Source organism: Protobothrops mucrosquamatus, unplaced genomic scaffold (genome assembly GCF_001527695.2).
Source record: "Protobothrops mucrosquamatus isolate PMUCROS unplaced genomic scaffold, P.Mucros_1.0 scaffold4159, whole genome shotgun sequence".
Taxonomy (NCBI): domain Eukaryota; kingdom Metazoa; phylum Chordata; class Lepidosauria; order Squamata; family Viperidae; genus Protobothrops; species Protobothrops mucrosquamatus.
Window position 1 is genome coordinate 53,911 of NW_015390085.1, and position 15,098 is coordinate 69,008.

The 15,098-nt window shown below is 45.0% G+C and overlaps 1 protein-coding gene across 1 annotated transcript in view; it reads right to left on the reverse strand.

Annotated features, from left to right (window-relative positions):
- CELF5 (CUGBP Elav-like family member 5) overlaps nt 1-15,098 on the reverse strand; it is an 89,862-nt gene that overhangs the window by 15,628 nt on the left and 59,136 nt on the right. The window contains exons 3-4 of the mRNA XM_015828019.1: nt 13,707-13,758; nt 1,181-1,309 (exon numbers count right to left, since the gene is read on the reverse strand). Of these exons, the coding sequence (XP_015683505.1) occupies nt 1,181-1,309; nt 13,707-13,758 (181 nt within the window). The remainder of the gene's footprint in view (nt 1-1,180; nt 1,310-13,706; nt 13,759-15,098) is intronic.

The window sequence follows — 15,098 nt, forward strand, 5'->3', positions numbered from 1 at the left end:
GGATTAAACAAGGATTAAGACAGAGGAGATGCCTAGAACGGTTGGAATTCACTGTTGGAATGTATATTTGTGCAACAACTACAATAGCGTTGAGCCAGTAGATGGCAGTGTTTACAAATTTGGATCTTTAGTATATACTCTATGATGTTCTTTTGTCCTAAGTAGAGTTTCCTGTTTCCTGATACAGTTAAAACAGTTAGGCAGGAAAGTACATGGTGATTGTACACTTTGTTCGATCTGTGGTGCTATATATATATATAAACAGAATTTTTAACAAGAACTAAGGTGAAATTTTCCGAGAGTGAGAACAGATAATCTGTTCACCAGAGCACCAGAGGGAAGGATGAGCAACCATGGTTGGAAACTGATCAAAGAGAGAAGCAACCTGGTATTAAGGAGAAACTTCCCGACAGTGAGGACAATCAACCAGTGGAACAGCTTGCCACCAGAAGTCGTGGGCGCTCCATTGCTGGAGGTTTTTAAGAAGAGACTAGACAATCACCTGTCTGAGATGGTGTAGGTTCTCCTGCTTGAGCAGGGGGCTGGACTAGAAGACCTCCAGGGTCCCTTCCAGCTCTATTCTATTCTAATTTCCCTCCAGAAATTGTAAATGCTCCAACACTGGAAATTTTAAAGAAGAGACTGGACAGCCATGTCTGAAATGGTATAGGGTTTCCTGCCTGAGCAGGGGGTTAAACTAGAAGACCTCCAAGGTCCCTCCCAACTCTGTTTTTCTGTTAAATGAAGAGGGAGATGAGAATCCCACAACTCTGTGCGTGTTTTGACTTGGCAAGAATGGTTCCCTGGGCATTTTAGTACACTGTTAGAGCAAAGAGAGGCCATGATGGGCCATGGGACGGAACAGAGGTCAAAAAAGTCAGAATGGAAAGGGAAATGATGCAATCAAAGCTGCATCCCTTTTCTGTGTAGTTAGGCACGCATAAAACGATGTGGGATTTTTTTTAATCACATAGTGATGGCTACCGTGAATTACATCTTTCCTCCGCCGTGACAAAAAACCATCTTTTCTTTTTCCAGAAGCTCACTGCACCCTGGACACAATCACAAAGCAGACGGTAGCACACCCGAGTGCTTCAGGTAAAACCCAAAGAAAAGGGGAGGGATTTTTTAAAAAAAATCACCTGGAGAACCGCAGTTGGATCGAAGACGTTGAACTCACCTTTGCTGTTTCCATCCGGACCTCTAAGCACTGTGCATTCGTCAATGACCCCGAAAGGTTCAAAGAGACACAGAATGTCTTCTTCGGACTGCTGTTTATTCAACATGCCTACAAAGAGTTTCCTGTCTCCTAGAAGAAAAGAAGGACACAGCACCATCAACCATAAAAAAAAAGATGTTGAGACTCTAGAAAGAGTGCAGAGAAGAGCAACAAAGATGATTAGGGACTGGAGGCTAAAACATATAAGGAACGGCTGCTGGAATTGGGTATGTCTAGTTTTATGAAGAGAAGGACGAGGGGGGACATGATAGCAGTGTTCCAGTATCTCAAGGGCTGCCCCAAAGAAGAGGCAGTCAAGCTATTCTCCAAAGCACCCGAAGGCAGGACAAGAAGCAACAGATGGAAACTAATCAAGGAGAGAAGCAACCTAGAACTGAGGAGAAACTTCCTGACAGTGAGAACAATTAACCAGTGGAACCACCTGCCTCCAGAAGCGGTGAATGCTCCAACACTGGAAGTTTTTAAGAAGAGACCGGACAGGCATTTGTCCGAAATGGTATAGGGTTTCCTGCCTGAGCAGGGGGTTGGACTAGAGGACTTCCAAGGTCCCTTCCAACTTTATCATTATTATTATTATTATTTACAATTCCAGGAGGGATGTTAGAAAAAAAAAAACTCCCACAAAGAGCTGTTGAACAGTGCAAACAAAGCCCCAGAGAGCTGCTGACCACTGGTTGCATTCAAACTGTGGCTGGACAACTATCGGCGTTCCTAACTTCTAAGCAGAGCAAGGGGGTTGGTCTTGATGCTCTCAGGGGTTCCTTTCTTGTTTGAAGTTCTTCCATTTCTACTTGCTTAAGAAATTTGTAAGGCTGGCTAAAGACTGGACAGCCATTTGTCCGAAATGGTATAGGGTTTCCTGCCTGAGCAGGGGGTTGGACTAGATGACCTCCAAGGTCCCTTCCAACTTTATTATTATTATTATTATTATTATTATTATTATTATTATTATTATTATTATTATTATTATTATTATTATTATTATTATTATTATTATTATTATTATTATTATTATNATAGAATAGAATAGAATAGAATAGAATAGAATAGAATAGTTTAATGGAGAGAAGGACGAGGGGGGACATATAGCAGTGTTCCAGTATCTCAGGGGCTGCCCCAAAGAAGAGGGAGTCAAGCTATTTTCCAAAGCGCCTGGAGGCAGGACAAGAAGCAACGGGTGGAAACTAATCAAGGAGAGAAGCAACCTAGAACTAAGGAGAAACTTCCTGACAAAACAACTAATCAGTGGAACAACCTGTTTCCAGAAGCGGTGAATGCTCCAACACTGGAAGTTTTTAAGAAGTGAGGGAAGTCAGCTCCCCAGAGAAGGAAATATTAAAAAGGCAGAAAAATATATTTCCTTCAAGAATCTTGAAGAGACAGAAAAGCATGCCCAGTTTTTCTTAATAGCCCCAAATCTCTCTGTCCCAAGCAGGAGCCAGCCCTATACAAATGCAGATGTAACCATCAGAAAGTTGGAGCCAGAAACTCAAGGAGACAAAGAGACCTAAAATCTGCATACCCCACCCAAACTCTAAGAGTCATTAGCCCAGCTCCAGGGAAGCAGGATATGACTTTTGGGACATAATAGGATTAAACCACAGATACCAAGGCCCAGAAAAGCACACTCAGACTCAGTTCAAAGTTCATGCCACAGGAACAGGAAACTATTTCAAACAAAAGGCTAGAGAGGGTATAAAAACTTAGTACCCATGTGCTCAGCCTTTCTCTTCTCTGGTCTTTCCTGCAAGAACCATCTTTCTGGCTCTTCAATAAATTGCAACCTTCTTCCCAAAGCAGTCGCCATGTTGTTTATTTATCCCCGGCTTGGATGAACCAGGATGAAGACTTTTCTTTCAACAGAAGAGACTGGACAGCCATTTGTCTGAAATGGCATAGGGTTTCCTGCCTGAGCAGGGGGTTGGACTAGAAGACCTCCAAGGTCCCTTCCAACTCTATTATTATTATTATTATTATTATTATTATTATTATTATTATTATTATTATTATTATTATTATTATTATTATTATTATTATTATTATTATTATTATTATTATTATTATTATTATTACTTTTGGTAGGCTCCTGAAGGCTGAGAAAGGGCACAAAGGGGAAAAATTCAATCCTTAAAATTAGTTTAAGAAAGACAGGTTGGTGTAATGGTGAAGGGACCGTGCTAGAAACCAGAACACGGTGAGTTGTAGACCTGCCTGGGGGCGCTAAAGCCAGCTGGGTGATTTTGGGCCAGTCACAAGGAGACAGTGAGTTCTAGTCCTGCCTTAGCCATGAAGGCTGCTGAGTGACTTTGGGCCTGTTACCAGGAGATGGCGAGTTCTAGTCCTGCCTTAGGCACGAAAGCCAGCTGGCTGACTTTGGGCCAATCACTAGGAGACCGTGAGTTCTAGTCCCACCTTAGGTACAAAAGCCAGCTGGATGAATTTGAACCATTCACCAAGAGACTGTGAGTTCTAGTTCCGCCTTAGGCGTGAAGGCCAGCTGGCTGACTTTTTGCCAATCACTAGGCGACTGTGAATTCTAGTCCCACCTTAGACTCAAAAGTCAGCTGGCTGACTTTGAGCCAATCAAAATGTGAAGATGAATTCTAGTCTTGCCTTTTTAGCTATGAAAGCCAGCTGGCTGACTTTGGGCCAAGGATCAGGAGATGGTGAGTTCTAATTCTGCGTTGGGCATAAAAGACGGCTGGGAGACTTTGAGCTAGTTCCTCTCTCTCGCAACCCAACCTATCTCACAGGGTTTTTGTTATGGGAAAAACAAGAGAAGGAAGAAGCATCAGAAAGGTTAGCCGACTTGAATTATAATAATAAAAACAGGAAACAAATAAAATAAAATAAAAGCCTGTTGCAAGGCAGTGATCTATCTTTGTAGCAGGGAATAAATAACGTTTTCTGCCGTCTGAGGAACTAAAGTGGAAACTAGCAGGGTCCACAGAGGTGTGACAATCCACGTAACAAGGGGGTCAGGGCTTTGACAACTGGTTGTGATCATTGACTGTGTTTTTTCATCTTCCTTTACGAACATTCGTGTCTGAAACTCCCTCCATAACATATATTTTGATTCTTAAAAATTACAGGTAGTCCTCGAGTTACAACAGTTCATTTAGCGACCGTTCGAAGTTACAACGGCACTGAAAAAAGTGACCTAGGACCGTTTTTCACACTTAAGACCCTCGCAGCATCCCCGTGGTCACGTGATCAAAATTCAGAACGCTTGGCAACTGACTCGTACGTACGACGGTGGCAGCGTCCCCGGGTCATGTGACCTTCTGACAAGCAAAGTTAATGGGGAAGCCAGATTGACTTAACAACCGCGTTCCTAAAGTTGCAGAGTGATTCACTTAGCAACTGGCAAAAAAAGGTCATAAAATGGGGCAGTTGTGTGGGTCCTAATGGCTTTTATTTAATAGCTCATTATGCATGGCTGGATCATCTGTCTCACTTGCCAACGGAAATAGTGGGCTCAATTGTGGTCATAAATTGAGGACTACCTGTATAAGGAGATTTGGAAAAAGGACGTTTGACCTTTTTGCTTAATTTATGGCAGACATTTTTTCCCTCTGATGGTTTACCAATCGCTTTGTAAAAGCCGATCCTCCGATCCAAGTACAACTGCCTGCTAAATCTTCTCGGGGCTATATTAATAAAGAGATTTTTGTTGTTCTAGCCCCTTTGGATTTCTGCTTTTGACTTCCCCCAAAAGCTCCAGCTGTTACGGCAAGATTGAAGCCAATTGTTCAAGGCACGTGACCGCTCACAAGGGAGGTCAAGCATTTTGCAAACGGAGGGGTCATCTGAATGCGGAAGGATTAAGTGTGAAATGTCACATACCCAAAAGGAGACCTCGCAGGGCCCTGGAGGGGGGTGAGGCCTGCCAAGATTGCCCAGATCCATCTTGGAGCTTCTAAATGGCTTCATGGGAAGCCTCCTTATTGTAAATGACAGGATCGGAAGGATTTCTTCAGAAGGAGAAATAATGCAACCTGACATGTCTCAGAAGCAATTTATGGATAGCGTTATGCGTTGGAGAAAACAATCGTCTGAAAGTCCTTTCTCGGGGAAGAAGATTACAAATAAAAAAAAGGAAAGAAAGGAGCAAAGGAAAAAAAGGGAAGGAAGGAAAGAAGAAAGGAAGGAGGAAAGAAAAGATGAAAAAGGAAGGATGGAAGAAAAAGAAAACAGAAAAAGAAAAAAGAAAAGAAAGAAAGAGAAAGAAAGAAAGAAAGAAAGGGAGGAAGGAAGGAAGGAAGGAAGGAGGGAGGGAGGGAGGGAGAAAAGGAGGGAGGGAGGAAAGAAGGAAGATGAAGAAAAAAGGAAGAAAAAGAAAGAATGAGGGAGGGAAGGAGGAAGGAAGGAAAGGAGGGAGGAAAGGAGGAAGGAGAAAAGGAAAGAGGAAGGAAGGAAGGCAGAAGAAAAGGAAGAGTTGGTGAGTTCAAGTCCCACCTTAAGTGAGTTCTAGTCTCACCTTAGGCGTTAAAGCTGTCTGTGTGACTTTGGGCCAATCACCAGGAGATGGTGAGTTCTAGTCCTGCCTTAGGCATGAAAGTTGGCTGGATGACTTTGGGACAATCACTAGGAGAAGGTGAATTCTAGTCTTGCTTTAGGTGTGAAAGCTAGCTGGGTGACTTTGGGATAATCACCCTGATCATTGGGAATGAATTTCCTTCCCAAGTCTGCTCTTCTTTATTTGAATTTTCTTAGGATTAGTATCAGTTAGGACAGTGATGGCGAACCTTTTAGAGACCGAGTGCCCAAACTGCAACCCAAAACCCACTTATGCATCGTCGGGTGCCAGGTGGGTGTGGTCCATTGGATGGGTGTGGCCAATTGGGGGGTATGGCTCATTGGGTGGGTGTGGCTTTGGTGGTAACGGCAGACTGGGTGGGACTAAAAAGTTCAATCAATCAATTCCAACTTTGCAAGATCTTTTTTTTTCCCCACGAGAAGTTGAAATTGTCTGATTGATTGAACCTTTTTTTTTTTTGCACACGGCAGCGGAGGCCTAAAGCGAAAAGGTTTTATAAAACCCAGCTGAAGGCCTAGGACTGGGGCGACGGCGCACGTGCCCACAGAGAGGGCTCTGAGTGCCGCCTCTGGCACCAGTGCCATAGGTTCGCCACCACTGAGATAGGAGATGGCCAGCGAAGGGCCCAAAGCTGAATCTATTAAGATCTCTGTTCAGAATGGCTCGTTGCTTGGAAAACCAAGAAAGTGCGGTTCTTCATGCGCTCTAAACTTGGTTGTTTTCTTGCGGACATTTTATGACCCAACTAGAGTGCTGAGCACTGATAATATTACCTAGTTGGGTCATGAAATGTCTGCAAGAAAACAACCGAGCTCAGAGAGGGCACCGAGGATCCCGCAGTTCGATTCCACAGAGCTACAAATATTCTCCACTATTGAAACCCAGATGGGATCTGGCTTGTCGGATTCCCCAGCCTGAACTTCATGTGGAGCTGTCCATGGTGCTGTCTGATGACTGGCCTGGTGCTGCCAATCTTATAATAATACTGTGTTCCCCTGAAAATAAGACCGGGTCTTATTTTATTTTATTTTTTGCCTCCAAAAGAGGCACTAAGTCTTATTTTCGGGGTAGGCCTTACCTCACCGCCGGCACCCACAGCTTCACCCAGCCGGTCCACTTCTTCTGGGGCCGAAGTTCTGCAGCTGCATTCTGGCCTGCATTTTGCAGTCGGGCCTTTCCAGAAGGCCTAAGCAGCCGAGTACCGAGCTATGGATTCAATCCCTAGCTTGGTGCTCAGGCCTTGCAGAACCGAGCTATGGATTGAATCCATAATTCGGTTCTTGGCTGCAGAGGCCTTCCGGAAAGCCCCGTGCAGAGGCCTTCCGGAAAGCCCCGTGACTGAGAAATGCAGGCCTGGCTGCAGAAGAGGCCTCAGAAGAAGAACTGGGCCAGCACGGAGAGGCCTGGCTCCACACCCCACCCCCGCCCTAGCTTGATTTTTAGGTGTGCGCCTCGCCCCAAAACTAGGGCTTATTTTGGGGATAGGGCTTATATTAGGCCCACCTCCCAAAATCAAGCTAGGGCTTATTGTTGGTGTAGGCCTTACTTTCGGGGAAATACGGTAGTCCTCACAAAAGGGGATCACATGACCTCGGGACACTGCAACCATCATAAATGTGAACCAGTTGCCAAGCATTTGAATCTTGACCATAGGGAGCACATGTAGGGAGTGGGTTTTTATACCTTCTGGAGCCTTTTGTTTGGAGTTGTTTCCTGTTCCTATTTGAGGCATGAACTTTGACCCGAGTCTGAGTGTGCCCTTTGGTATCTGTGGTTTAATCCTATTATGTCCTGTCTTAGAGTAGATTAGGTGTCTTTATCTTCTTAATCTTCTAGCTGGGGCCTCCAACCTTCCTAGATGGTTTACATCTGCATTTCTACAGAGCTGGTTTCTGCTTGGGGGAGGAATACTTGGGGCTATTAAGAAAACTGGGCATGCTTTTCTGCCCCTTTAAGATCCTTTGAGGAAATATATTTTTCTGTCCTTTTAATATTTCCTTCTCTGGGGGCGCTGATTTCCCACACTGGCATGCTGCGGCCCGGTACTGGTCCACAGCCAGGGGTTGGGGATCCCTGCTCTAGCAAATTGTCAGGCTGCAAAAACTAAGAAAGACACATCAAGTTTCTTCTAAACACTTTCTTCTCCTGTTCTTCATCGGTAAACAGAAATCTTTCTCAGCTAAAGCGAACTACTGGCACCATTAAATCTACACAGTGAGTCCTCAACTTATGACTTGTCGCTTAGTGACTGTTGGAAGTTAAGACAGACCTCCCCGAAAGCTCCAGGTAATCCTCGACTTACAATCATTGATTTAGTGACCGTTCAAAGTTACAACAGCACTGAAAAAAATGATTCACACTTAACGACCGTTGTAACATATGCGTGGTCACGTGATGAAAATTCAGACGCTTGGCAACTGGTTCGTATTTGTGATGGTTGCAGCGTCCAGGAGGGGTCACGTGATCCCTTTTTGCAAGCAAAATCAAGGGGGAAATGAGATTCACTTAACAACCGTGTTTACTAATTGAACAACTTGCAGTGATTCCCTTAACAAATGTGGCAAGAAATGTCACAAAACTCACTTCAACGTCTCACTTAGCAATGGAAATTTTGGGCTCGATTGTCGTAAGGGGAGGACTGCCTGTCCATTTGATCGGCGACGTCTTGCTTTATGACTGCATTGAGGTTCCGGTTCCGATTGTGGGTCATATGTCAAGGACTGCCTGTAGCTTCACATCGTCAATAAATCAGTGAAAATAATTGAGTCTAAAACTGATTTACTGTGGGGTTTTTTTTAAATCCGGGTTGTACAGTGGGACAATACTCCCTTAACAACTGTCTCACTTGGCAACAGAAATTGCCAAGTTAAATTGGGTGCATCCCCCCAAATGGCTGCCAAGAGATGGCATGGCCACGCTGTCAACCCTCCCAACTTGGTCAGTTAGAAAAGAAAAGTTTCTCAAATCCATTGTTAACAAAAGTACACTTTGCTAAAGCCAAGTGGTTACAGAAGAAGCAAAGCCGGATCTGAAGTTTCACATCCAAAGCATTTGGTTAGCTTTTCCCTTCTCTCCACCTTTCCGCCGGTTATCTTATAGCAGGGGCCTTCCAACTTGGCCCTTTCATGACTTGTGGACTTCGACTCCCAGAATTCCTCAGCCAGCGTGCCTGGCTGAGGAATTCTGGGAGTTGAAGTCCACAAGCAGGGGCATTCAAACATGGTCCTTTCATGACTGGTGGACTTCAACTCCCAGAATTTGCCAAGTCAAAGACTACCTATATTTAATGATCACATCAGGGAGCATGGGGATGAGGTCGTTAAGCGCAGCAATAACATAGTTCTGTGGTGGTGAACCTATGGCACGCGTGCCACAGGCGGCACGCAGAGCTGGCTCTGTCAGCATGCGCGCCATTGCCACAGACAGAGGGACGCAGGGCCGGGCTGCTCCCCTCGCCCTCTCCAAGTATGCGAGAGCTGGGCGTGGTGAGGGAACCTACAAAAGGAGCAGATTTTGGCGGGAGAATGAGTGAACGGCCTTTGGAAGTGACCAGTGGTGGGATTCAAATCATTTAACAATTGGTTCTCTGCCTTGCCTTCCCTCCATCTTGGTCGGGCTGGGCTGTTTGGGGGGGTGTCGGTTCACCATGATGCAGGACAGCCAGCAGGCTGTGGCTGCTGACGGACACCGTCTGCCCCCATGTGCTCTCTGGCCTCTGTGTGCAGGGGCTGATGATGTTGAGCAGCAGCTGTCCCGGCCCTTGCCTTGACTTGCCCCGCAGCAATTGGCACCCCCTCCCTGCCTCGCCTCACCTCACCCCGCAGGACCAGCCTCCGGCCCACCACCCCAGCCACCAGAGTCCCCCTGGATCTCCCCCAACCTTGCCCAGCCCCCACAGGTGTCCCTCCCCACGTTCATTGAGGTGGCCACTTCCACCCCGGCCACGCCCACCCAGTCGGTCGTGGCCACCGCAGCCATGCCCAACCAGTCAGCCACGCCCACCCAGCACCCGGCAATAAATAAGTAGGTTTTGGATTGCAGTTTGGGCACTCGGTCTCTAAAAGGTTCGCCATAACTGACATAGTTGCTTCAGTTAACAACTGTCATGACTTGCGACCGTAATGGGCAGGTGAGTCATGGACTCCCTGGGAACTCTTAGCGAGGAGCTGTCTTCACCCTCTTTCCCCCACACAAACTCTCTAAACTTCTCTCTCTCTCGCTTCTCTGGAATGCAGCCCCTCCCTCCTGGGAATCCAGGCCACATTCCTCTACACAAATGGGATGTACATCTAAATACATCAGGACTTTCCCCATCAGCAGAGCAATTAACCCAGTGATGGTGGAGTTAAAATGTCAGGACTGTCCTCCTGCTACTACACCAGTCAGATGCCAGTCTGCAAAAGCAGTTGGGGGGAGGGGGGAGCTGCGGGGAGGTAAAGGGGAGGTTGGGATGTGGGGAATTGAAACTACTCTCCGTGTTGTCTCGTGAGAGCCGCCGGCTGTTCCAAGGTCATGGAATGGAATGTGAGACCATCCAGCCTGCCAAGCCAAGGACTGTACCAAAACAATTTATTTGAATGTAATTGGACACTATAAGACAGGGGCCTTCAAACTTGGCCCTTTTATGACTTGTGGACTTCAACTCCCAGAATTCCTCAGTCAGGCACGCTGGCTGAGGAATTCTGGGAGTTGAAGTCCACGTCATAAAAGGGCCAAGTTTGAAGACCCCTGCTTGTGGACTTCAACTCCCAGAATTCCTCAGCCAGCGTGCCTGGCTGAGGAATTCTGGGAGTTGAAGTCCACAAGTCATCAAAGGGCCATGTTTGAAGACCCCTGCTATAAGATAACCGAGGGAAAGATGGAGAGAAGGGAAAAGCTAACCAAATGTTCTGGATGTTCCGGCTTTGCTTCTTCTTGTAACCACTTGGCTTTAGTAAAGTGTACCTTTGTTAACAATGGATTTGAGAATCTTTTCTTTTCTAACGGACCAAGTTGGGAGGGCTGACAGCGTGGCCATGCCATCTCTTGGCAGCCATTTTGGGGGAGGTACCCAGCACAGAATTTAAAAAAAAACCAAATATCCCATCTCAGTGCCTTCCTACCCACCACTCTCAACAACATTGAGGCCTTTAATATTCAGAAAGGAATTGTCACTGTTTCTATGTAGGAGTCCTAGTGGACAATCACTTAAATAAGAGCCAGCCGTGTGCTGCAGCTGCCAAAAAAGCCAACTCAGTGCTGACCTGCATTAACAGAGGGATAGAATCAAGATCACGTGAAGTGTTAATACCACTTTACAAGGCCTTGTTAAGGCCACACTTGGAATACTGCATCCAGTTTTGGTCACCACGATGTAAAAAAGATGCTGAGACTCTAGAAAGAGTACAGAGAAGAGCAACAAAGAGGATTAGGGGACTGGAGGCTAAAACATATGAGGAACGGTTGCTGGAATTGGGTATGTCTAGTTTAACGAAGAGAAGGACGAGGGGGGACATGATAGCAGTCTTCCAGTATCTCAGGGGCTGCCCCAAAGAAGAGGGAGTCAAGCTATTTTCCAAAGCGCCTGAAGGCAGGACAAGAAGCAACGGATGGAAACTGATCAAGGAGAGAAGCAACCTAGAACTAAAGAGAAACTTCCTGACAGTTAGAACAATTAACCAGTGGAACTACCTGCCTCCAGAAGCGGTGAATGCTCCAACACTGGAAGTTTTTAAGAAGAGACTGGACAGCCTTTTGTCCGAAATGGTATAGGGTTTCCTGCCTGAGCAGGGGATTGGACTAGATGACCTCCAAGGTCCCTTCCAACTTTATTATTATTATTATTATTATTATTATTATTATTATTATTATTATTATTATTATTATTATTATTATTATTATTATTATTATTATTATTATTATTATTATTAAAGAGAAAGGGGTAAGCTGTGGGCGGCCAACAGCAAGTTAAGGCAGCCAGTAACAGGAATCCCAAGAGAGCAAGAAAAACGTGTATATAAGCTTCAGAAAAGATGGTTGTATTTGAACACGGGTGTGTTGTCCGTATGCCAGGGACAGGCAAGGCAGATCTGATGGAGGGGAGTGGGAGGCAGGCAGGCAAGGAGGAAGGAAGGAAGGAAGAACACAATCTGGACCCTTCTTGGCAAAATTGGGTAGGACTGAAGCAGCACCAGGATTTAAAATCTCAAACTGACATTTTCTTCTTTGAACAGCCCCTGGGACAGTGTCCATCTGGAATAGTTATTTCTTTGTTTGTATCTGCCATTATTGTTTTTACAAATCACTAAAGGCAGCGAACATATCTGGCAAATTTTCCTCCTCCTGTTTTCCCCACAACGACAATCCTGTGAGGTAGGTTGGGCTGAGAAAGAGGGACTGGCCCAAAGTCACCCAGCCGGCTTTCATGCCTAAGGTGGGACTAGAACTCACCATCTCCTGGTGATTGGCCCAAAGTCACCTAGCTGGCTTTCATGCCTAAGGTGGGACTAGAACTCACAGTCTCTGAGTGATTGGCCCAAAGTCACCCAGCTGGCTTTCATGCCTAAAGCGGGATTAGAACTCACAATCTCCTGGTGATTGGCCAGTCACCCAGCCAGCTCTCATGCCTAAGACGGGATTTGAACTCACCATCTCCTGGTGATTGGCCCAAAGTCATGCAATTGGCTTTCATGCCTAAGGCAGAACTAGAACTCACAATCTCCGGGTGATTGGCCAGTCACCCGGCCAACTTTCATGCCTAAAGCTTTCATGCCTAGAGGCTTAGCATTGCATAATCTGCCAAACCAAAATTTAGCCATGGTTTATTGAATAAACCATATTAGGTGGCTTCCAACTGACCAGATTCATTACAAAACTTGGTTTATACATCATAACTCTTGGGTTCATATGATACCCTCTGGGACAAATATGCATCTAATTTTTATTTTATTTTATTTTATTTTATTTTATTTTATTTTATTTTATTATTTTATTTTATTTTATTTTATTTTATTTTATTATTATTTTATTTTATTTTATTTTATTTTATTTTATTTTATTTTATTTTATTTATTTTATTATATTTTATTATTTTATTTTATTATTTTATTTTATTATTTTATTCTGGAAATCCTGTACTTACAGGAATTCATTTAGTGACCGTTCAAAGTTACAATGGCACTGAAAAAAGTGACCTATAACCATTTTTCACCCGTATGACCATTGCAGCATCTGCAGGGACACAGGATCAAAATTCAGACGCTTGGCACCTGACTCATATTTAATGACGGTCGCAGTGTCCCCGGGGGTCACATGACCCCCTTTTGCGACCTTCTGACAAGCAAAGTCAATGGGGGAAACCAGATTCACTTAACAACCGTGTTGCTAACTTAACTGTGGTGATTCCACAAGAAAGAAAGGTCGTAAAATGGGGGCAAAACTCACGTAATAAACGTCGCGCTTAGGAACAGAAACTTTGGGCTTAATTGTGGTCGTAACTCGAGAACTACCTGTATTTTATTTTATTTATTGATAGGATGCCCTTCTCACTATCGTGGAATTCTGACTTAGCCTGACACGTGCCTCTTTCTCTCTGCCCCTCCCAGCAATTACTAAAGTTCAATTCAAATCTCTCTGGATTTAACCTGCCCACTTCCATTCATTCTCTCTTGGTCCAACCCAAATTCTTTCACTTTATTACAAGGGTCTTCAAACTTGGCCACTTTAAGACTTGTGGACTTCAACTCCCAGAATTCCTCAGCCAGCCAGGACTTGAGTTGAAGTCCACAAGTCTTAAAGTGGCCAAGTTTGTAGACCCCTGCTTTATTACTATATTTCAGTCTTCTCCATGCCCCAGGAGGTCCTGAACTTTGTCAATCAGAGCTTCAACGACCTGAAAGAAGATTTTTCCAATAGGCTGATCCGTCAGAAATAAGGCGAGATGACAACTACCTCCACGGCTCTCGCTGTCCGCAGGCTTCACCTGGATCGGCCGGGCCATCTGCAGGGAGCGAGAAAGAGAAATGGCAAAGTTTAGGCATTGTGCATTTGGCAACGCTACGGAAATGCTAAACAATAGAATAGAATAGAATAGAATAGAATAGAATAGAATAGAATAGAATAGAATAGAATAGAATAACAGAGTTGGAAGGGACCGTGGAGGTCTTCCAGTCCACCCCCCTGGTCAGGCAGGAAGCCCTATACCAATTCAGACAAATGGTTGTCCAATCTTTTCTTAAAAACTTCCAGTGTTGGAGTATTCACAGCTTCTGGAGGCAGGTTGTTCCACTGGTTAATTGTTCTCACGGTCAGGAAATTTCTCCTAAGTTCTAGGTTGCTTCTCTCCTTGGTTAGTTTCCATCTGTTGCTTCTTGTCCTGCCTTCAGGCGCTTTGGAGAATAGCTTGACTGCCTCTTCTTTGGGGCAGCCCCTGAGATATTGGAACATGGCTATCATTTCACCCCTGGTCCTTCTCTTCGTTAAACTAGACATACCCAATTCCAGCAACCGTTCCTTATATGTTTTAGCCTCCAGTCCCCCGATCATCTTTGTTGCTCTTCTCTGCACTCTTTCTAGTGTCTCGACATCTTTTTTACATCGTGGTGACCAAAACTGGATACAGTATTCCAAGGCTTGTGGAGTTTCACTCCCAGAATTCCCCCAGCCAGCAAACTCCAAAATGGGTGGACTTCAACTCCCAGAATTCCCCCAGCCAGCATGCTTTAAGTCAGGGGTGTCAAACTCGCCACGTCACGTGATATATCACGACGTATCGCTTCTTTTTTCACCTTGCCAGAGCTGGGGTGGGCACGGCTTCCGCGTGACGCATCTGGCAGTTTGACATCCCTGCTTTACGTTATGTGGATTTCAACTCCCAGAATTCCCCAGCCAACGTGCTTAAAGATGTGTGAAGTTCAACCTCCCGAATCCTCCAGCCAGCAACGATGGGTCTTACAGGAGGACCTGGACAGACTTGAACACTGGGCGCTATCTAACAAAATGAAATTCAATGGTGAAAAAAGTAAGGTTCTACATTTAGGCAAGAAAAACCCAATGTACAGGTATAGTATAGGGGGTACCTTGCTCAATAGTAGTAACTGTGAGAGGGATCTCGGAGTCCTAGTGGACAATCACTTAAATAGGAGCCAGCCGTGTGCTGCAGCTGCCAAAAAAGCCAACACAGTGCTAGGCTGCATTAACAGAGGGATAGAATCAAGATCACGTGAAGTATTAATACCACTTTACAATGCCTTAGTAAGGCCACACTTGGAATACTGCATCCAGTTTTGGTCACCACGATGTAAAAAAGATGCTGAGACTCTAGAAAGAGTACAGAGAAGA